The following is a 21,870-nucleotide window of genomic DNA, read 5'->3' as shown; positions in this document are numbered from 1 at the left end:
GCCGGTGTTCTGTGAGAATTGTTGCATCTATGGATGTATTCCTGATGCATCCATGGAGAGAGATGAATCCCATGTACACCTATTCCTCCACCATCTTGAATCTCCCCTCCATGTCTGTTTTACTCACAGCTGTGAGCTAGGTGTTTACCTAACACAGTGCTTGGTACATGGTTGAAGTGAAAAACAAAGTTGCCTAATAAATTAGTACTTTTCACACATGATTTAAGTGTATAAAGTTCTAGATTATTTTTTAAGCAAGAAGCTGGATATTTTGTTTTAACATGCCTCTAACTGTTTCTTACTCATTTATCCTCTGATTTAATAGCCAAGAACTCAGTTTGACACTGCTTCATTGACTACAAATGAAAAATATGTAAAAACTATCAATTTCCTGATCTCTCCTTAAGACCAGCATTTTCTGATGATATGAAAAGCTACTCATAGGCAGGTTTCCCTGGAAAGATTGTAGAAGGCCTTTCTGTTCACTGTTTGGCTATGACAAGCTCAGAAGTGAGAAATGATTGCACAAAGTTTCATAATAAATACTAAAAATATAAAATTGTGACATACATAATGATTAAAAAATATAATTGATAAGAAACTCTAGGCGTAAAGTGGAGTTCATTTCAAAAACTGTGATCTGAGAATATAAATGTTTATTCCTTTTGGGATTTATTTCTTCTGATGTAACTATATTTGTATATAACTTTAGGTATCCTTATATAATAAGTTTTTTCAAAATTTGAGATAAGGTACATAAACATTAACCCATTTTACATATGGATTAAAAATGCTTTTGGGGGGTCAGTTTTCCTTCATTAATTAGGTCATAGGGTCCTAACTATAGATGTTGCTAATGGATGAGGGAAATGTCTCTGAATGATGCTCAGGTGGAGATTGTGTGTGTGTGTGTGTGTGTATGCCTATATGTATATATATTTTTTCTAATAAACTGTGACTATTTATAAGTGCTTTGAGAATTGCCATACCTAAACAGCTTGATGAAGGGATTTCATATACTTTTTAGATATTTCTCCTGTTTTTTGTTTTGCTTTGTTTTTTAAACCTAGATTAAGCAGACCAACAAACTGGTAAAGAGACCTTTTACCCCTTGAGTTCAAGCCACTTTTCATTGGGAAATATTCATTGTGTAAAAGTGACTCATAATTACCTGGACCTTTTGCAATCTCCCAAGGCAGGACTGTCCAAGCTATATGACAACATTGTATTGAAACCTCCTATTTTGGCTATGCCCACCTTAACTTATTTTTCTTATAAAGTATTTTGTATGTTTTTCAGGTGCCTTACTTTAGTCAATAAAAGCTTTATAACAAATAAAACTGCCCTCTTCAATAAAATATAACACCACAAAACATTTTATAAAACATTTAAATTTTATTAAGAATTTTAAGTATATCATATATATAGATATAGCTAGATATGCCAGTGCAGTCGTACCAAATTGAAAACATTTTTTGGTTAAATGAGTCATTACTAAGTAAAGTGGGACTTAGGGATTTATAATTCTACTTTATTGAACTGAACATTAGTATATATATTACAGTATGATTCTAGCTGCACTTTTATATTTAATTAGTATTACAAAAAGACATTTTCTGAAATGTTAATGTATGCTGGCAAGTAGGCTCATGACCCCTTATAGGATGCTTTTCAGTTTCAACTAGTTATAAAATGATTCTTAAAGTTAATCATTTAAAGTGTGCCCCTCCCTTATATTTCACTATTTCTTTTCTAAACTAATCAAGTAACTTGTACCATGCAATGAGCTGATTTCAAAACCTAATCCAAGTTAATTTGTAACAAATGCTTTTTAAAAATATTTACATTTACATCCAAAAAGAAAGGTTACAATGTGTTAAAGACTATCCATAAAATTAATATTACTGTAGGAAATACACGTACCATATCTTTATATGCTAAATCTACTCTAAGTGGTGGCAGCTGGGTAAAAGTCTTTTTTAAAAATCTCTATTCCAACAAAAAAATCCAAGTGTGTGTTTGTCTGTGGGTGTGTGTATACACATATATATATCTCAAAATATATAATTATGGCTTTAGAACATGTAAATTAAAAATTTTAATATTGTTGACCTAAACGCCCTGCTAATTCCCAGGTCCTCATAAGACACTAAATCTTTATTTCATAAAGATTATATATCTTCCTCAAATCTTGTACTTCTGCTTGTATTTATGAAACAGATCCATGGTCACAGCAGAGGAAATGTGAAAAGGGAAGCCCAGGTCACCATCACATGACACAGACCTTCTGTCACTTAGAATCTCAAAATGTCAGGACAGTTCAAATGCTGAAGTGTAAAATGATGGTTTTTAGTGATTTGTTTCCACACCTTCCAAACAAGAACATTTTGTACAATTGTCCTTTCTGCCTGGTTTAGGAAACTTCAGGTAAATTCTGTTACTGGAAATCCTTCTGGGCCTGAGGTCCCCACCAGAAAGAAAATGAATCAGTATATGAGTATATGAATATGGGTATCTGAGCTGATTCTTGAAGCATCGGTACAATTGCAAAGGCTGACAAGAGGAAAGGGGTTTCCTTGCTGAAGGGAAAGCATGAATATGCTAAGAAGGTGTGAACAGGAAGGATAATCCAGTGTGCTTAGACTTCCGGGTGCCAAGGAGAAAAGTAGGTGAGCCCTGCACCCTTACTTTATCCCCAGAGACTAGCACACAGGCTGTGATAGAGTGGGTGCTAAATTCTCAGTTGTTGAATAACTGGGTATATTAACAAAGTAGGTTGTGGTCCACTAGTAAAGGCTTTCAAAACCATACTAAGGCATTGATATTTGGGGGCAACTTGAGTTTTAGCAGCTTAGTGAAGGTCTGGCTAATATGGTAAAATACAGAAGGCAGGAGACATATTATCATGCTACTGTGTTAACAAGTCCAGGTGAGAGATTACTGGCCTGAACTAAGGTAACAATCATGGGCAATGAGACGGAGGATCCTGGAGGAGAAGCTGGACTGTGCACTCTCAGAGCTCAGCATCAGTTTGCATGTTGTAGGCAAGAGTGAAGAAGGAGTCAGACGTGATGCTCTGGCTTCCAATCTGTAAAAGCAGAATAAGTGGCATTATTTGCTGAGATAAGATGTACTGGTGGAAGCATTATTTTGAGTGAAGTTGATGCAAGTGGGACATACAAGTGGAGCTGTGTGGAAGTCGATGGAAATTGAAGAGCTTAGGTATATAAATGTCAATTTAGAAGCCACTGCCTTAAGGTAATATTTGAAACAAAATTCCTAAGAGTAGAATTTATGTTTCTTTGGATAACAGCTAGTAACTATTTTTCAAAGTGACCGTATTAAGCTATTAATATTGCTTGACTAAGTAAAGGTGTATGTTGGAATAGACATTTTTCCAAAGAAGACGTCCAAATGGCCAAGAGACACATGAAAAGATGCTCAACATCATTAATCATCAGGGAAATGCAAATCAAAACACGATGAGATATCACTTCACACCTGTTAGGAGGGCTACCATCAAGAAGATAAGTAACAAGTGTTGGCAAGGATGTGGATAAAGGGAATCCTCATGCACTGTCGGTGGGAATGTAAATTGGTGCAGCCACTATAGAAAACAGTATGGAGGTTTCTCAAAAAAATTAAAATAGAGCTACTCTGTGGCCCACCAATTCCACTTCTGGGTACTTATCTGAAGAAACCAAAAACAGTAACTTGAAAAGATATATGCACCCCCATGCTCACTGCAGCACTATTTTTTTTTTTTTCAGTACGCGGGTCTCTCACTGCTGTGGCCTCTCCCGTTGCAGAGCACAGGCTCCGGACGCGCAGGCTCAGTGGCCATGGCTCACGGGCCCCACCGCTCCGCGGCATGTGGGATCTTCCCGGACTGGGGCACGAACCCATGTCCCCTGCATCAGCAGGCAGACTCCCAACCACTGCCACCAGGGAAGCCCTGCAGCACTATTTACAATAGCCAAGATATGGAAACAACCTGTGTCCATGGATGAATGAATGAATAAAATGTGGTGTGTGTATGTGTGTGTGTGTGTGTGTGTGTATGCAATGGAATATTTAGCCATAAAAAAATGAAATTTTGCCATTTGCAACAACATGGATGGACCTCAAGGGCATTACGCTAAGTGAAATAAGTCAGTCAGAGAATGACAAATACTGTATGATCTTACTTGTATGTGGAATCTAAAGCAACAACTTCATAGATACAGAGAACAGATTGGTGGTTGCCAGAAGCAGGAGTATTGGGTGGGAGAAATAGATGAAGGAGGTCAAAAGTTAAAAAACAAATAAGCAAACAAAACCTAACCTTCAAGGATCAGAAGAAAACACATTTTAAAAAGCACTTTGAAAACTGTAAAGTAAGGAAATTTTGTGGCATTACTTGAAGAAGTGAAGCAGCTTTGTGCTGAAATAAAAATAGCCAAGATGAAATCAACCTAGTATAAAAAAATGAAGTCCAGGGCTTCCCTGGTGGAGCAGTGGTTGGGGGTCCATCTGCTGATGCAGGGGACATGGGTTCGTGCCCCGGTCCGGGAGGATCCCGCATGCCACGGAGCGGCTGGGCCCGTGAGCTATGGCCGCTGAGCCTGCGCGTCCGGAGCCTGTGCTCCGCAGCGGGAGAGGCCGCGGCGGTGAGAGGCCCGCGTGCCGCAAGGGAAAAGGAAAAAAAGAAAAAAAAAAAGAAGGAAAAAAAAAATGAAGTCCAGAGGTTTTTAAAAAAATTAGTTAATATAAGATGATGACATAATAAGTCTATGAAGAAGAAGTAATCAACTATATCAATCTTGCTACATAAGATAATCAGAAATAAAATATGAAGGAAACAGATGCATTTATAAATACTAAATTTAAAAAGTGACCTATGGGGAGGAGACAAGAGAACCATAAAAAACAGATACCTTTGATGTGAGTAGAGCAGTTCAAAGCCTTCATCGATTTGTTTAAAAGGGAAAACATGGGTCATCAATTGGTCCAGGTCAAATTTCTTTTCCAGGAAATCAGTCACTAGTTTTGGAACATCATCTCTGCTTTCCCAACCTGTAAGTAAGCATACATGTTCTCTTTAGACTTTACTGAATGATCTTTATGTGTTATTATATTTATTCCTTCTCTCTCTTGCATTATTACCTTTTCCCCATACGGGACTATCCTTAACAGCACACAAATGAGCTGTATTTCTCCCATCTTAAGAAACAAAGGCAGAAACCCCATGAGGAACCTCTATTGCCCCCACAACTTCTAGCTACTCCATGTCTCTGCTCCTTCTACAGAGAAACCACTTTACAGTTCACTGCTCCACTTCCTCTTCTCCCATTTTCTCTTGAGCCCACTCAGCACTCGGCTAGTGCAGCTCTTGTCAAGGTCACCAAAGATACAGACAACGGTCAATGCGAGGCCAAGCCTTGTTCTCTTTCCACAGTACCTGGTGCACAAAAAATGAGAGGCTGGTTGGTACAGATGAGATTTTTCAGAGAGGCCTCCTTCAAGGAAATAAGACTTGAACTGAGAACTACACAAGAGGTACAAGTTGAGCCGCCTCACTTTGACTATTTGTGTGATGTGGGGAGATTATGGATAACCCAGGAATTAGAAGTAAAATTCAGTTATTCACTAAATGTCTTTTGGGAATATGCTAAGGACCAGGCACTGTTTCCAGGGCTGGGAATAGGGTAGAGGTACAACATACCCAGTCCCTGCTCTCAGGAAGCATGAGAATCCTCTCATTTAGTGCAGAGAGACTGACAATAAACAAATAAGGCTCTGCCATTCTTACCTCCAAAAACGCATCCTTTCCATGTGCGTCCAATGAAAAGCAGCACTGGGTCATAGGTGAGCATCTGGGCTGATAGAGGAGCCTCTACCACCACGCTGACCCCGTAGTTCATGTTGCAGGATGCAAGGGTATCAATCTGAGTTTAGAATGAAGGAGACTGTTTGTTTCTCTTGTCTCATAATATGTCATGGGCTCAGAAATGCCCTACATACTATTGCAGTTCCAGTAGTTGGTTTGTTTCCAAGTCATGAAGTGAAATTAGGCCCACATGCCTTTTTCTTTCTGCTTGCTTTTTTTTTTTTAACTTTCTATTTATTTATTTATTTATTATTTATTTATTTATTTTTGGCTGCGTTGGGTCTTCGTTGCTGCACGCGGGCTTTCTCTAGTTGTGGCGAGCGGGGGCTACTCTTCGTTGCGGTGCGTGGGCTTCTCATTGCAGTGGCTTCTCTTGTTGCGGAGTACAGGCTCTAGGTGCACTGGCTCAGTAGTTGTGGCTCACGGGCTCAGTAGTTGTGGCGCACGGGCTTAGTTGCTCCGTCATATGTGGGATCTTCCCAGACCAGGGCTCGAACCCATGTCCCCTGCATTGGCAGGCAGATTCTTAAGCACTGTGCCACCAGGGAGGTCCCTCTGCTTGCTATAAAACACTCTCAACACAATTTTAGTCATGAATTAAACTCATTCATACATTTGTCCTTTAAGGCAGAAAGTAGAAATTAATGTGGTCAGTGTTCATGGGATTTTCAGTTTACCATGGACCAAAATGCAGGGAGAAATTCCTATATTTTCAGACCAATATCACCACTTCAGATAAGGTTTGGAAAGCCATTTGAACTAAACTAAATCAAATTACCTATACTGAATCAATTAATCCAGTTTTTTAAAAGTTTAGTATGAAAATTAAATCAAATACTAAAATGTGGGACAAAGGAATCCCTTTCTTGGTTACATTTCTGAGACTAACCCCACATTTTCTGGTCATCCACCCATCCAGTCATTAATAGTTTTTTGAATAGTTGGTAGGTTGTAGCAATAGATGGCATTTTTCAGAGACCAATGTTCATTAAAGTATCATCTAGAAGTCAATAGGCCATAGCAATATCGCCTGTCATTTCTTTTCTTTTTTATTTTAAATAAATTAATTGTATTTAGTTAGTTTTGGCTGCTTTGGGTCTTTGTTGCTGCATGCAGGCTTTCTCTAGTTGTGACGAGCGTGGGCTACTCTTCATTGCAGTGTGCGGACTTCTCATTGCGGTGGCGTCTCTTGTTGTGGAGCATGGGCTCTAGGTGCACTGGCTCAGTAGTTGTGGCTCACGGGCTCAGTAGTTGTGGCTCACGGGCTTAGTTGCTCTGTCGCATGTGGGATCTTCCCAGACCAGGGTTCAAACCCGTGTCCCCTGCATTGACAGGCAATTCTTAACCACTGCGCCAGCAGGGAAGCCTCGCCTGTCATTTCTGACAGCACCTCACTGATGGGCTTGGTGGAGTCCTTGGGGCTGATGCACTCAGTGGCTCTGACAGCCATGGCCTTTTCAAATTTGTCTTTGTTGAGGTAAATCCCAATGATCCTGGATGCACCAGCTGACTTACAGCCCATGATGACCAAAAGGCCAACTCTTCCCAGGCCAAAGGCCACACAAGTTGAACCACGGGTGACCTGTGGAGAGACAAGTTCCTGTAAATGTTAGACCTAGGGTTAAAATGTGGAACCTGCAGAGTATCTCCAATATTAGAACACAAAATTCAGAAGATCACTATGATGAGTTATTAGGACTGGATGACTTGTTCTCATGAGAGTGCCACAAAGAGAGCTAGAAACAGCAGAATGTCTGAGAACAGAAAAGGAACAAAATCAATATTTTGCAGATAAATGAAAACCTTTGATAAAAGGTTACATCATTCAGGCCTTTGTTTTGGGAGCTTTTACAGCCTTTTTGGCCACCACCCATAATTTCATCTAACCTCATAACAGGATTAAATAAGCACTTGGATCTCTATTACTCTTCTACACAAAACCATGCTAAATCTGTTTTAGATTTGGTTTAACTAGCATTTTCTTAATAACCATAACTCTGAGTCATTTGTAAATAAATTGTTTTTTCATTGAAGTTGAATTTCCATGTTGCAATTAGATGATCCATGTGTAGCTCCAGGAAGAAAATGTAGTTAAATCAATTGGGAGATTTTTACCCTGTACTGTGTTATGTTAAAGAAGGTACTAGCCAAAACTCATTTTCCTGCTAGTAGAGTCCTAATCCTGTTTCATAGCAGGGATCAGGGAGACCTGAAAACCAGGAAACCCACAAAAAGGGTATGGAACTTTTTTTTTTTTTTTGCTGTATGCAGACCTCTCACCGTTGTGGCCCCTTCCGTTGCAGAGCACAGGCTCCGGACGCATAGGCCCAGCGCCCATGGCCCACGAGCCCACGAGCCCAGCCGCTCTGCGGCATGTGGGATCCTCCCGGACCGGGGCACGAACCCGTGTCCCCTGCATCGGCAGGCAGACTCTCAGCCACTGCGCCACCAGGGAAGTCCAAGGGTATGGAACTTATTGTGATCATTTTTGTCTTCCTTTTCTTTCTTTTTTCTCCTCCCTCCCTTCTTCCCTTTCTTCCTTCCTTTTTTTTTTTCTTTTTAACATGCAAAGGCTTATGTGTGAGCAGGGTGTGTTGTCATATGTCCTGATTCTCCAGTTTTGTCCTCCTTTGCAGGAATTACCTGAAGAAATGGCCTGTGGGTGGAGGTCTATGTATGCATGTGTTTTGAAATGTCTGAATTTATAAGCAGATATTTAAGTGGGTACAGAGGTGCTGTAGTTTCAGCTACGGCATCCTAACCCCTCAGTTCATTTCCTGAATTTGGAGCTCTGAAGTTAGTGTGGACATTCTCTCAAGTATCATTCAGTCATTCACTCATTTATGCAGCAAACTTTATTGATGGATTCTTTGTGGTCAACATTTTATGCCAGAAACTAAACTGGGTGTTCTCTGCCTTTTCTACTAGTTTATCTGCTAGCTTTATTATCTAGATCTGAGATGGAATTTTTTGTTGATGGTTGAATTCTAAATCTAGAATTTTATGATTCTAGCACTGTCTTCTGGGACCTCTTTCAGCCTTCCTTATTTAATCTCTAGCAAGCCTTAGGCTGTGGTGGCCCTGAAGTGTGATATTTCTGACCACCTGGGAACTGTACCTCTAAAGACTTCTCCCTAGGACTCCATCACCCTTCTGGAAAGTTGTAATTTTTGACCTTCCTGTCACCCTGACTCTAAGCCTTTAAGTGGATCATGGCCCCAGTCTCTTGCTAACTTCAGATGTCCCCCCACCTGAAAAACAAAAACAAAAACCAAAAAAACTTCTCTTCCTTCCCAACATTCTTGTTCTACAGAATGGGAACTGGAGATTATTATCTATAGTGAATTATCCACATCATTATTATAGAAGAAAGTTAGAGTCTAAAACAAGAGTGTCAATTTTAGGTCACTTAAAATTTTTTATTATTTTAAATAATATTTTATTATTTTATATTTTAAAATACATTAAGCTTCCACTTTTTAGTATTATTTTTCTTTACTCTTCTGATCCCCTTCATGATCTTTAATAAATACTTAAATTTCACTATTCCAAAGAACCTTAGGACCTTAACCAGCTCTTGGGAGATAACTTTTGAGTCCTTGGAATATCCTGTCCACTAAGAGTGTCTTTGTTCTGAGTCATTGGGCTACTCCAGATAGTTTATGCTAACAGTGTGACTTATGGTGAATGCCTGTTTTCATATATCTGGGGCTTTGATCCATCAGCTTAACTCCTGATGCTACTGGAGTCTGAGTAGCTGAGGTCAGTCCTGTGTGTGCTGTGTGCCTACATGACTGTTCCCACAATAGAAACCCTAAACACCAGACTTGGGTGAGCTTCCCTGGTTGGCAACACTTAATATGTGTTGTCACACATTGTTGCTGGGAGAATTAAGCTCTGTCCATGTGACCCCACTGGGAGAGGACAACTGGAAACTTGTACTTGGTCTCTCCTGGACTCTACCCTATGTGGCTTTTTCTTTTGCTTGTTTTAATCTGTATCCTTTCACTGTAACAAACTGTAGCTATGAGTATAATAACTGTTCTGAGTTTTATAAATCCTTCTAGTGAATCATCAAATCAAAAGAGTGTCTTGGGGGACACCAACACATCCTCATATTGTAAGTTTGACCTATTTTCAAATAGGCAAAGGCAAGAATATGTGTTCATTCAAGTAATTTGCCTTAAGATATAGCTTCCAGTAAAAAATTATACCTAAAAGTGGAGAATGTCTTTGTTAATAATATATTAGCCAAGTACTAATATGGTACCAATATATCAAGTACAATAAAAAACGTAGAATACTAACATAAAACCATATCCAGTGTCCCTTCTCTCACCTCTATCTTGGTAGAAAATTCTTAGTGGAAGGTTTTGAGGAATGTTCCAGCACCAAGATTTTCCAAAGAAATTTAAAATCAAGTGGTTACTAACATATATCATTGACATGTACTTGCATGCTAATGTTATACATTCATAGATCTCAGACCTGTCTTGAACCTATGTCTGGTATAAATCTACGTCAACGCCCATATGTATATTTTCCACAAGCTCCTCACCTTTTTATGCATCCACATATTTGGACATCCCTTTCCTTATTCATTCATACATCTCTTTTTTTCCAACTATTATTTATTAAGTCATTACTATGTCCAGGCTCCTTGCTAAGTACTGTAGTGAATAGAGACTTGGTCCATACCTTCTTGGAGCTTGTGGTCTAATGGAGACTAAAGGTATAATAAGAATTTGAGATTTGGGACACATACTGTTAATGAAGCAATCATGTAGCCTTGAATAATGGAAAGAGGTTCCTGCTTAGATGAAGTAGACAGGAAAAAAAAAAACAACTTCTTTGAGCAAATGAGTTATCTTTAATCTGAGAATGATGTTAATGAAGCACCTACACAAGGACTCAGTAGATGAGTGTTCCAGACAATCAGAATAACTTGTGTAAATGTCTTCATGTAGAAACAGCTCAGCAGGCTTACAGATCTCGAGAGGCGAGCAAGTGTGAGTGGATCGTAGTGGAAGAGATGAGATTGTTCCAAGTATGGAAGCTACTGGAGGATTTTTGGCAAAGAAGTAATGCAGACCACTTTATGTTTTATAAAATTCCTCTGGCTTGTACATGGAGAATTATTGCAGATGGTCAAGAGGAGTAATGATGACTACAAAAGGGAGGCCACTGCATCTGTCAAGATATGATGATGGTAGTGAGTTGAAGAAAATGGAAAGATTTAAAATATACCTTGTAGGTAAAATTAACAGGACTTGCTGCTGGATTGCATATAAGGTAATGGAGAGGGAAGATCAAGGATGAAGAAAATTTGAGTGAGCATAAATATGTTTGGGTGGTAGGGAGGAAGAAAATTAAGAATTCTGTTTTGTACATATTCAGTTTCAGATACCTGTGAGACCTTCAAAGGGAGAGGTCAGGTAAGGAGTTGGACAAAAGAATTTGGGGTTTAGAGAGAGTTTGAGACATAAATTTGGAGTCAACCAACATATAGGTAATTTTTAAGACTTTGGAGTTGGATGAGACCACCACAGTATGGAGATTGCTTGTGGGAATGGTTTTACTATTTATGAACTGTGTGTTATTCTACTTACTTCTTTGATTCATTAAGAGTGACATAAATTGAATCCAAATAATCACTCTTAAAAATGCATTCATGTTTTCATACTATATGCCAGCCATTATAGGTTGAATTGTGTCCCCCCGCCCAAACCTGCAATTTCATATGTTAAAGTCTTAACCCCCAGTACCTCAGAATGTGATCTTATTTGGAGATAGGGTCTTTGCAGAGGTAATCAAGTTAAAATAAGGTAATGAGGTGGGCCCTAATCCAATAAAATTGGTGTCCTTATAAAAAGGGGAAATTTGGACAAAAAAGACTGGCATAGAAGGAAGCTGATATGAAGAGACATAGAGAGAAGACAGCCAAGGAGAAAGGCCTGGAACAGATCTTTCACTCACAGCCCTCAGAAGGAACAAATCCTGCCGACCCTTTGATTTCAGGCTTCTAGTTTCCAGAATGTGAGACAATAAATTTGTGTTAAGCCCCCCAGTCTATGGTATTCTGCTACAACAGCCCTAATAAACTAACAAACCAGCATTGATATTTATTTTGTGAAACAAAAGATTAATTTTATTTTATTTATTTATTTTTTTAACATCTTTATTGGAGTATAATTGTTGTGTGTTACTTTTGGCTGTATAACAAAGTGAATCAGCTATACGTATACCTGTATCCCCATATCTCCTCCCTCTTGCGTCTCCCTCCCACCCTCCCTATCCCACCCCTCTAGGTGGTCACAAAGGACCGAGCTGATCTCCCTGTTCTATGCGGCTGCTTCCCACTAGCTATCTACCTTACGTTTGGTAGTGTATGTATGTCCATGCCACTCTCTCATTTGGTCGTAGCTTACTCTTCCCCCTCCCCGTGTCCTCAAGTCCATTCTCTACGTCTGCGTCTTTATTCCTGTCCTGCCCGTAGGTTCTTCAAAACCATTTTTTGTTGTTGTTTTTTTTAGATTCCATATATATGTGTTAGCATATGGTATTTGTTTTTCTCTTTCTGACTTACTTCACGCTGTATGATAGTCTTTAGGTCCATCCACCTCACTACAAACAACTCAATTTCGTTTCTTTTTATGGCTGAGTAATATTCCACTGTATATATGTGCCACATCTTCTTTATCCATTCATTTGTCGATTGACACTTAGGTTGCTTCCATGTCCTGGCTATTGTAAATAGTGCTGCAATGAACGTTGTGGTACATGACTTTTAAAAAATTATGGTTTTCTAAGGGTATATGCCCAGTAGTGGGATTGATGGGTCGTATGGTAGTTCTGTTTTTAGTTTTTTAAGGAACCTCCATACTGTTCTCCATAGTGGCTGTATCAATTTACATTCCCACCAACAGTGCAAGAGGTTTCCCTTTTCTCCACACCCTCTCCAGCATTTATTGTTTGTAGATATTTTGATGATGGCCATTCTCATTGGTGTGAGGTGATACCTCATTGTAGTTTTGATTTGCATTTCTCTAATGATTAGTGGTATTGAGCATCCTTTCATGTATTTGTTGGCAATCTGTATATCTTCTTTGGAGAAATGTCTATTTAGGTCTTCTGCCCATTTTTGGGTTGGGTTGTTTGTTTTTTTGTATATTGAGCCTCATGAGCTGCTTGTATATTTTGGAGATTAATCCTTTGTCCATTGCTTCATTTGCAAATATTTTCTCCCATTCTGAGGGTTGTCTTTTCGTCTTGTTTATGGTTTCCTTTGCTGTGCAAAAGCTTTTAAGTTTCATTAGGTCCCATTTGTTTATTTTTGTTTTTATTTCCATTTCTCTAAGAGGTGGGTCAAAAAGGATCTTGCTGTGATTTATGTCATAGAGTGTTCTGCCTATGTTTTCCTCTAAGAGTTTTATAGTGTCTGGTCTTACCTTTACATCTTTAACCATTTTGAGTTTACTTTTGTGTTAGGTGTTAGGGAGTGTTCTAATTTCAGTCTTTTACATGTATCTGTCCAGTTTTCCCAGCACCACTTATTGAAGAGGCTGTCTTTTCTCCACTGTATATTCTTGCCTCCTTTATCAAAGATAAGGTGACCATATTGCATGGGTTTATCTCTGGGCTTTCTATCCTGTTCCATTGATCTATATTTCTGTTTTTGTGCCAGCACTGTACTGTCTTGATTACTGTAGCTTTGTAGTATAGTCTGAAGTCAGGGAGCCTGATTTCTCTAGCTCTGTTATTCTTTCTCAAGATTGCTTTGGCTATTCGGGGTCTTTTGTGTTTCCATAAAAATTGTGAAATTTTTTGTACTAGTCCTGTGAAAAATGCCATTGGTAGTTTGATAGCGATTGCACTGAATCTGTACATTACTTTGGGTAGTGTAGTCATTTTCACAATGTTGATTCTTCCAACCCAATAACATGGTATATCTCTCCATCTGTTTGTATCATCTTTAATTTCTTTCATCAGTGTCTTATAGTTTTCTGCATAGAGGTGTTTTGTCTCCTTAGGTAGGTTTATCCCTAGGTATTTTATTCTTTTTGTTGCAATGGTAAGTGGGAGAGCTTCTTTAGAAATAAAATTTCGAATCTGAATTTTTTCTTCCAGTTGATTTGACATTTTGTAGAAACAGTCTGTACATGAGATGTTTTCAAAAGTGTTTTTCCCAAAAAGCTTCAGTTTTTCAAAAAAAATCATTTAAAAATTAAAAAGGAAGGAACTAGCCCACCCTGATGCTTATCTTGCCAGTTTTAATAGCAGTCCCATATCCAATGGAAAATGCACATCCAATTCAACAGACTTTCTCAGGATGAGCTGCATCATCGATCTTAGCAACAGAAGTTTCATCCACCACTGTGTACTCAGTAAATGTACTAGTGCTCATGAAGTGATAGACTGGTTTGCCCCTGCACGTGAATCTGGTGGTGCCATCAGCCAGGACTCCATGACCAATAACGCTATTTGATACATCAAATGCTCATATTAATTCAATTCAAAAATTAGCACAGGAACAACTAAATGGCATTAGAGAAAAGTGACTGAAACCTACTCACTCCTTACACAAAGGTTGCCATCTGGGTCATGACAAGCATTGCATTCTCTACACTGAGGCAGAAAGACAGGGATGACTTTGTCACCTAGAGGGAAGACATCATGATATAAGGCATTGGTAATTAACATTAAAGGCTGAAATAGATGAATGTGAATTGAGCCCATGCCACATACAAGAATTTCTTAAAAATAGAGGCATACCTTGGAGATATTACAGGTTTGGTTCTAGAGCATCGCAATAAAGTGAGTCACAAATTTTTTAGTTTTCCAGTGCATGTAAAAATTATGTTTACACTATACTGTAGTCTATTAAGTATGCAATAGCATTGTGTTTAAAAAAACAATGTACATACCTTAATTAAAAAATAATGCTATTGGAAAAATGGCACTGATAGACTTGCTTGACGGAGGGTTGCCACAAACTCAATTTGTAAAAAAAATTCCACTTTGAAGCACAATAAAGCAAAGTGCAATAAAACAAGGTATGCTTGTATTCTAAAGTTTACAAGCACCATCAAATTTGCTTGCTAAAAGTTGAGATTTTGCCAAATTAAACTTCACTCTGTATAATCCATTCTCCTTGTATTTTATCCTCCTAAATTCATTAAGGCTCCTCTAATAATTCCAAGTTGTGCTATTTCCTTTGATAGGACAGTCAACCCTACTTATCTCAGACTTGTGACTTGACATTTACACACCTGGTTTCACGATAGTGACTCCTTCTCCAGTGCTCTCCACAACCCCAGTGGCTTCATGTCCCACAGTCACTGGAAACTTAGACACTATTGCTCCTTTTGTCATGTGCTCATTTGTCCAACAGATTCCCGTGGCCAAAATCTGGGTTCAAACAAACATTGCACCAACCAGCAAACGGGTCATTTTACAGTTGGGAGAATATTTATCTCTCTCTTGAAAAGATTATAATTGTTTAATCAGTATGATTGTCTCATATAGTAGTGTTGACTCTTAGGAGATTCTGAGCCGAATATCAACCATCAGACCAAAATCTCTCTCTTTAAGGGACTTCCCTGGTGGCACGGTGGTTAAGAATCTGCCTGCCAATGCAGGGGACATGGGTTCGATCCCTGGTCTGGGAAGATCCCACATGCCACGGAGCAACTAAGCCCATGCGCCGCAACTACTGAGCCTGCGCTCTAGAGCCCGCATGCCACAACTACTGAAGCCTGCGTGCCTAGCGCCTGTGCTCCACAACAAGAGAATCCACAGCAATGAGAAGCCCATGCACCACAATGAAGAGTAAATCCCGCTCACCGCAACTAGAGAAGAGCCTGTGTGCAGCAAGGAAGACACTTAACAACTTAAAAAATAATCTCTTTAAGGAATTTATAGTATTGCTGCCTCTGGCCTTGTTTTGAATCTCAGTGCCTTTTTGAAGTAAATTGATGCTCTTGTAAGGGAACTGTAAGGCAGATGTTACCATGCAACCAGCACAAAAACAGATTTTTACAGTTAGTTCCTCCTCTTGAAGAAAGGTAGAGGGAATGGCGTATAAGAAGAGAAGTGAGCAAAACTGTACTGTTACTACAGTGCTCAGGTAACAGGAGATGGTCAAAGAAAGATAGACGGCAATGCCTGCTCAACAAGCTCGTGTTCAAACTAATGGTTAGGCTCTGTTCAAAGGAGTGGGGGAAATCCTCCAGGAAGGGAAATCCAGGAAGCTGTCATTTCTCCAGGCACAAATGAGTTCCTCATTCTTGTGAAAAGTAATCTCAATACTATCTGATACATTAGTCATATTATTAACTATTTTTATCAAACACTGTGTCAATAAAAATTCAACAAATAAAAGTTATAATAGAGCAAATTAGCAGGGTTTTTTTTTAATCAATAAGTCATTAATTTTATATCCAGTATGACCAGATCCTTATCAAATAAAAAAAAAAACCAGTATGAGAACTAATAACCAAAATTTGGGAAGTATCTCCTTATTTAAGAATCCAACCTCACAACAGTGATATACTCAAAGTAGGTATGATAACGTTTTAGACTTATGTACTCTCAGGCTCATTACCTTACTACAAACTTCTTTAGCCTTTGATGGGGCAACTTCTGTTTCCTCAACGGAAAAGGGATTCTTCTGTTCCCATAGCACAACTGCTTTACATTTAATAACCTAAGAAATTGGTGAGAGTTATAATGGGTCCTAATTATGTCTTTACAGTTACAGACTCTCCAAATAATATAAATCTGGGCAGAAGATCCCTAGAGATCATCTTATGTACACCCGTGTTTGATATATGAGAAATGCAGCCCAGAGACACTAAATAATGGATCCATGAGCACACAGCACATGGGAAGCAGGGCTGGACTAGATCTGAGGTACACCCTTTCCAGCCCTTTGCTTTTGCTGCCTGTGGTCACGTAATATTTTATTAAGCTAGGGGGTTTTTTGCTACAGTTTCAAAGTAACAAAATGTCATCTGTGTATCACTTATTCACAAGAGCGAATTTATAAAACAGAAAATGTTGTTGATTTATCTGCAAGAATCTAAGCCAGTATTTAATTGTTGTATAATCATGTAGCCATGGTGAAGAAATTAGAAATTGGCTTGGTTAGAGATGAAGGGAACCGTGAACATCATGAAATGTATAGACTGAATTCCTGGATGACTCAATTTGTGTCTTTGCATCTCTGAATCCTTTGCACCCAGCCCAGTTCTTGCAGCTTATGGTCTAGATAGGCAAGGTGAAGCTTCTCATCTTATAGAAGTGGAAACTAAGGGGTGGAGATCCTCAGTGAGTAGCCTCCAGCTGTTCAGTTGGTTTAGGTATAGTTATTCAATTAAGTAATTTTGCTGACATTATTTAAATCAGTGAGGGGTGGAGGGAGAGAGAGAGAGAGAGAGGGAGAAGGAGACAGGGAGAGATTTTTCTTGTTTTCCCATCCTCAAATCTGTCTAGGAATCATATAAAATATTTTAATTAATTTGTTCAGTTACAAAATGAGTTATCTCTCATCTTACTTGTTGACTAACATACCACTCCTAGAGATCTCCTTTAGATGGATGGTTACATGGCTCTTTTGCAAGTGATTAAGTGTGAGAAATGATATGCTGGAAATAGATGGGAGGCTGAAAGCCATCAGTGACTTTAACATTCACCCTCTGCCTCTGCAAGGCAAATGTCATGGGTCACAGTGCAATGTGAGCCAATCTCGAAGTTAGAAATCTCACACCACAATCCCACACAAGTTCCTTCTGGATTAATAGTTGAGATTTAAAGTCAAACTATTTTATCAATAAGTAAAGACATAAATATCAAATATATGGAGAATGGGGGAACTTTTATGCTTGAGGATGATGGAAAAAATCATAAAGGAAACATCTAAGAATGAAAATTTTGTGTGTTGAGAAACAGTAAATAAATCTTCCAAATGTAAGTAATTCAAGCAAGTAGTCTGAGGGAAAAAAGCTTAAGCAAAAATGACGAGTTAACGTTTTTGATGTATACAATGCATAATCGAATTGATAGGGAAAGCATTAAAACTTCCACTCCTACCTCTTCTGCCCTCCCACATATTTTACTCATACCTGGAGATACACGCAAAGAACATAAAGAGGAAAATACAAATTAATAAATATATAGTGAAGTGTTTGTTTTCCTTGGTTATAAAAATTTTATAAATAAAAGTAATGAGATAATTCTGTTAGGTTGATAATGATTTTTTACTTACGTATTGTCAAAGGGGTGGTGAAATGGGCAGTGTCATTCATGTCAACACCTTTGGAAAATAATTTGCAGTATACATCAGGATACTAAAATAGTTCTTTTTTCCTGTGGGTGGTCACATTTTGTTTAGCAACTTAATTGAGATATCTTTGCCATATAAAAATTGTATATGTTTAAGGAATATAACTTGATGTTTTGATATATGTATACATTGTGGGGCTTCCCTGGTGGCGCAGTGGTTGAGAGTCCGCCTGCCGATGCAGGGCACACGGGTTCGTGCCCCGGTTCGGGAAGATCCCACATGCCGCGGAGCGGCTGGGCCCGTGAGCCATGGCCGCTGAGCCTGCGCGTCCGGAGCCTGTGCTGCGCAACGGGAGAGGCCACGACAGTGAGAGGCCCGCGTACTGCAAAAAAAAAAAAATGCTGACTATTCCCTCAGTCCTTGGCGACCTGGGCTGGTGTCACATCCCTGGAGCCTGAGCAGGCTTGGGTCCCAAAGCTGGACTGTCACAGGGCTGAGGGAGCTGGGGAGGATGTGCCAGCCAATGAACCCCCACCATGGACCTGGAGTGTCTGTTCCCCTCTGCGTGAGCCCGCAATCTCCAGATCCAGGCGGGCCCTCCTACAGCGAAAGCAAGCCTAGTGCACCCAAAGGATGGTGGAGCCTCGGGGCTGGAAGAGCTTTAAAAAGTTTCCTGGGCTCCGTGTCTCCTGGTGGTGCGGTTCCCACCTCCAGCCTCCTTCCTCAGGGTCGCCCCACCTACGGATGACAGCACCCTCAGCAGAGTGGTGTTTCCGGAGCTGGGATATGTCCCAGGGATAAAGAGTAAGGGGGGAAGAAGCAATGAGACACAAGCCTTGGGTGTTTCTTCAGGCACATTCCACTCTATTTGACAACCCTGGAAGAGGACTTTCCCTGAGGCTCCGGTTGCCCCAGTAACCAGTTGGGCATGAAGAAATGCTGCTGCCTTGTGGCCGTTTCCCATAACAACAACTTAAAAACCAGTGCTGATGGGCACTTAATTTTCGCAAGGCCTGCAGGGCTCGAAATGACACCTGCCCTCAAGAAATGCCCTGGGGTAGATCATCGGAAAAGAATTCAAAACAGGGCCGACTTCCAAGAAGCCAATTACAAGAGGTAAATTTTACTCACACTGTATAAAAAATAAGCACATGGAAAGATACCCAACATCACTAATTATGAAAGAAATGCAAATCAAAACTACAATGAGGTATCACCTCACACCAGTCAGAATGGCCATCGCCAACAAAAATCTACAAAGAATAAGTGCTGGACAGGGTGTGGGGAAAAGGGAACCCTCCTACACTTTTGATGTGGATGCAAGCTGGTGCAGCCACTGTGGAGAACAGTATGGAGGTTCCTTAAAAACCAAAACAGAGTTCCCATTGGGTCCGGCAATCCCACTGCAGGGCTTAAATCCAGAGAAAATCATAATTCGAAAGGACACATGCACCCCTATTTTCAGGGCAGCACTATTTACAATAGCCAAGACAGAGAAACCACCAAATTGTCCATTGACAGAAAAATGAAGATGTTGTACAGATATACAGTGGAATATTACTCAGTCCCTGAGGTGGGTGGAGCCAGGATGTGGGTGTCTGGGCCTCTGACCAGCAGGAGAGAGCAAAGAGGAAGACCAGTCCTGAGGGCAGGGGTTCTCTGAAGCCTGTGAGCCCCGGTGCCCTGATGGGATTCATTCCCAGTGGGGACATGAGCGGGGCATGCAGTGGCTTTGTTTTCCACCCAGGCCCCTTTCATGAAGCCATGGCAGTGCTGGGACCAGAAGTCTCCTGGTGGTGTTTCAAACTGTCATAGCAGTTTTACAAAGGAACAAGAGAATGAAGCTGAGCCCCGGATAGCCACTCCTTTCTGTCTCTGAGTTGCTTCTATCAGGACCGCCGTCACCTGCACATAGTCTGCTGTGACCACCTACTCCCGCCTGGCCTTTCCTCTTCCTCCCTGCGATGATTCCAGTGACATTTCCAGCCTGGACTCCTCTCCCAGGCCAGACACCTCTGTCCAGCCATTGCATCCCCATCTCACCTTGGGGGCTAACAGGCCCCTCAGAGGACTGGGATCCTGCAGCTTCCCAGCCCAGGAGGCGCCCCTGTTTGCTGAGCCCAGACACCTGCTGTAAGCGAGCAGGACCCTCTGGGGCCTTCCCAGGACAGACCCCTCCTTCATATCCGCTGTTGTAACTCCCCTATGAAGTACCTAGATAATAGTATCTGATGCACTCTTCCCGAGTTGTTTTACAGATACTAAAACCACCAACAAATGGAAGAAATTAACTACTTGACGATCATGAAGACGTAGCCCCAGAGCTACTGGTGCCTAAGAATTTATAATGTTAACCACCTGTTACCTCACCATTAGCCAGAGAATTGTGCACCAGATGATCACATACCCTGCGGCTCCCTTCCCTCACCTGGCCTTTAAAATTGCTTTGCTGAAGCCCTTCAGGGAGTTTGGGGTTTGTAAAGCACAAGCCACCTGTCCTGCTTGTATTGGCACTTTTACAATGAATGCTGCACTTTCCTTCACCACACCCGGTGTCAGTAGACTGGCTTTACCACGCATGGGCATGTGGAATCAAGCTTGGTTTGGTAACACTGGGGCCTCCCAGGCTCCCACTCTCCTTGTGCCCCAGTGACTGTCAGCTCGTCCTCCAGAGTCTGTGGCCAGTCCCCAGGCTAATTCCCCTCTACACCCACAGCCCTGGCCCAAGCCTGATCTTGTGCCAGGTTCCTCCATCAGGCCCTGACAAAGCTCCCTGCCCCCCAGTGCATCTCACATCCCACCCCAACGTGGTCTTTCTGCAGCATGAATGAGACAGTGACTCTCTCCCTCCTGTGATCCCCTAAAGATTTTCCCTCATTTGCTGGGGTGTCTGGTGAGAGAGACATCTGCCAAGGCCCTGAGAGTCCCTGGTATCCCTACTAGGCTGCTGGTTCCTGGGTTCCCTGACAGTGAGCGCCTCAGCAGGCCAGGCAACACAGTACAAAATTCCAGAACTGCTCACCTCAGGAGGGGGCTGGCACTGCCACTGCGTGATCAAAGAGAGCAGAGAAGGGCTCCCCAGCTGGGACACAAACCCTGCAGGAGTGGTCTCTCCCTGGGCCATTGCATGATCCCTGTGTGACTTGAGGGAAGGAGGGACCAAGGCACATGCTGGTTCCTAAGCAGGATGGTGTGGGCTCAGTCATGTCCCCCAAAATTCATATGCTGAATCCCTAACCCCCAGGACCCCAGGATGTGGCTGTATTTGGAGATGGAGTTTTTAAAGAGGTGATCAATAATGTTAAAACAGATGCATTTATTGCACTTACTTCACCTTCTAACACAATGTTCACGCTTTCATGATGAACACTATGCAAATGCCAAATGTTTCAGGCTGATGTGTTTGAAAATATAGTGACAGGCAGCCTCCAGTAATGAGAAACGATCATGAATATGCACAAAGGATTCCATCTGTATTTTAACTTGCTCCAGTCTTATAGTATCCAAGCATAGTATCTGATGTATTCATAAAATAACAATTTTTGAAATAATGGAGGAGGAATTATGCTTGTAGGCAGTGGCTAAGGATGGCTACCCTGTTGATCATTAGCCTCACCTCTGTTAGCTTAAGAAAGGAAAACAAAAAATCAAGCCTGATCATTATAGTTGATGTTTTGTCAGAGTTAAGGGAGCGGGTAGGAGATGTGAGCCTGTTGTC

The 21,870-nt window shown here is 40.7% G+C and overlaps 1 protein-coding gene across 1 annotated transcript; it reads right to left on the bottom strand.

The window, feature by feature from the left end:
- Positions 1 to 2,937: 2,937 nt before the first annotated feature.
- On the bottom strand, positions 2,938 to 20,336 carry LOC307057080 (all-trans-retinol dehydrogenase [NAD(+)] ADH7-like; the record flags this gene model as incomplete). The annotated part of the gene is given in 10 exon segments (XM_079710106.1): positions 2,938 to 3,088; positions 4,917 to 5,055; positions 5,792 to 5,927; positions 7,224 to 7,451; positions 14,130 to 14,180; positions 14,184 to 14,346; positions 14,439 to 14,526; positions 15,139 to 15,277; positions 16,473 to 16,574; positions 20,196 to 20,336. Coding segments are annotated over 10 exon segments (1,338 nt in total).
- Between the last annotated feature and the right edge of the window lie 1,534 nt (positions 20,337 to 21,870).

The sequence above is a fragment of the Hyperoodon ampullatus genome (genome assembly GCF_949752795.1).
Source record: "Hyperoodon ampullatus genome assembly, chromosome: 1".
In the NCBI taxonomy this organism is placed as follows: domain Eukaryota; kingdom Metazoa; phylum Chordata; class Mammalia; order Artiodactyla; family Ziphiidae; genus Hyperoodon; species Hyperoodon ampullatus.
This window is presented reverse-complemented; position numbering and strand designations above follow the sequence as displayed.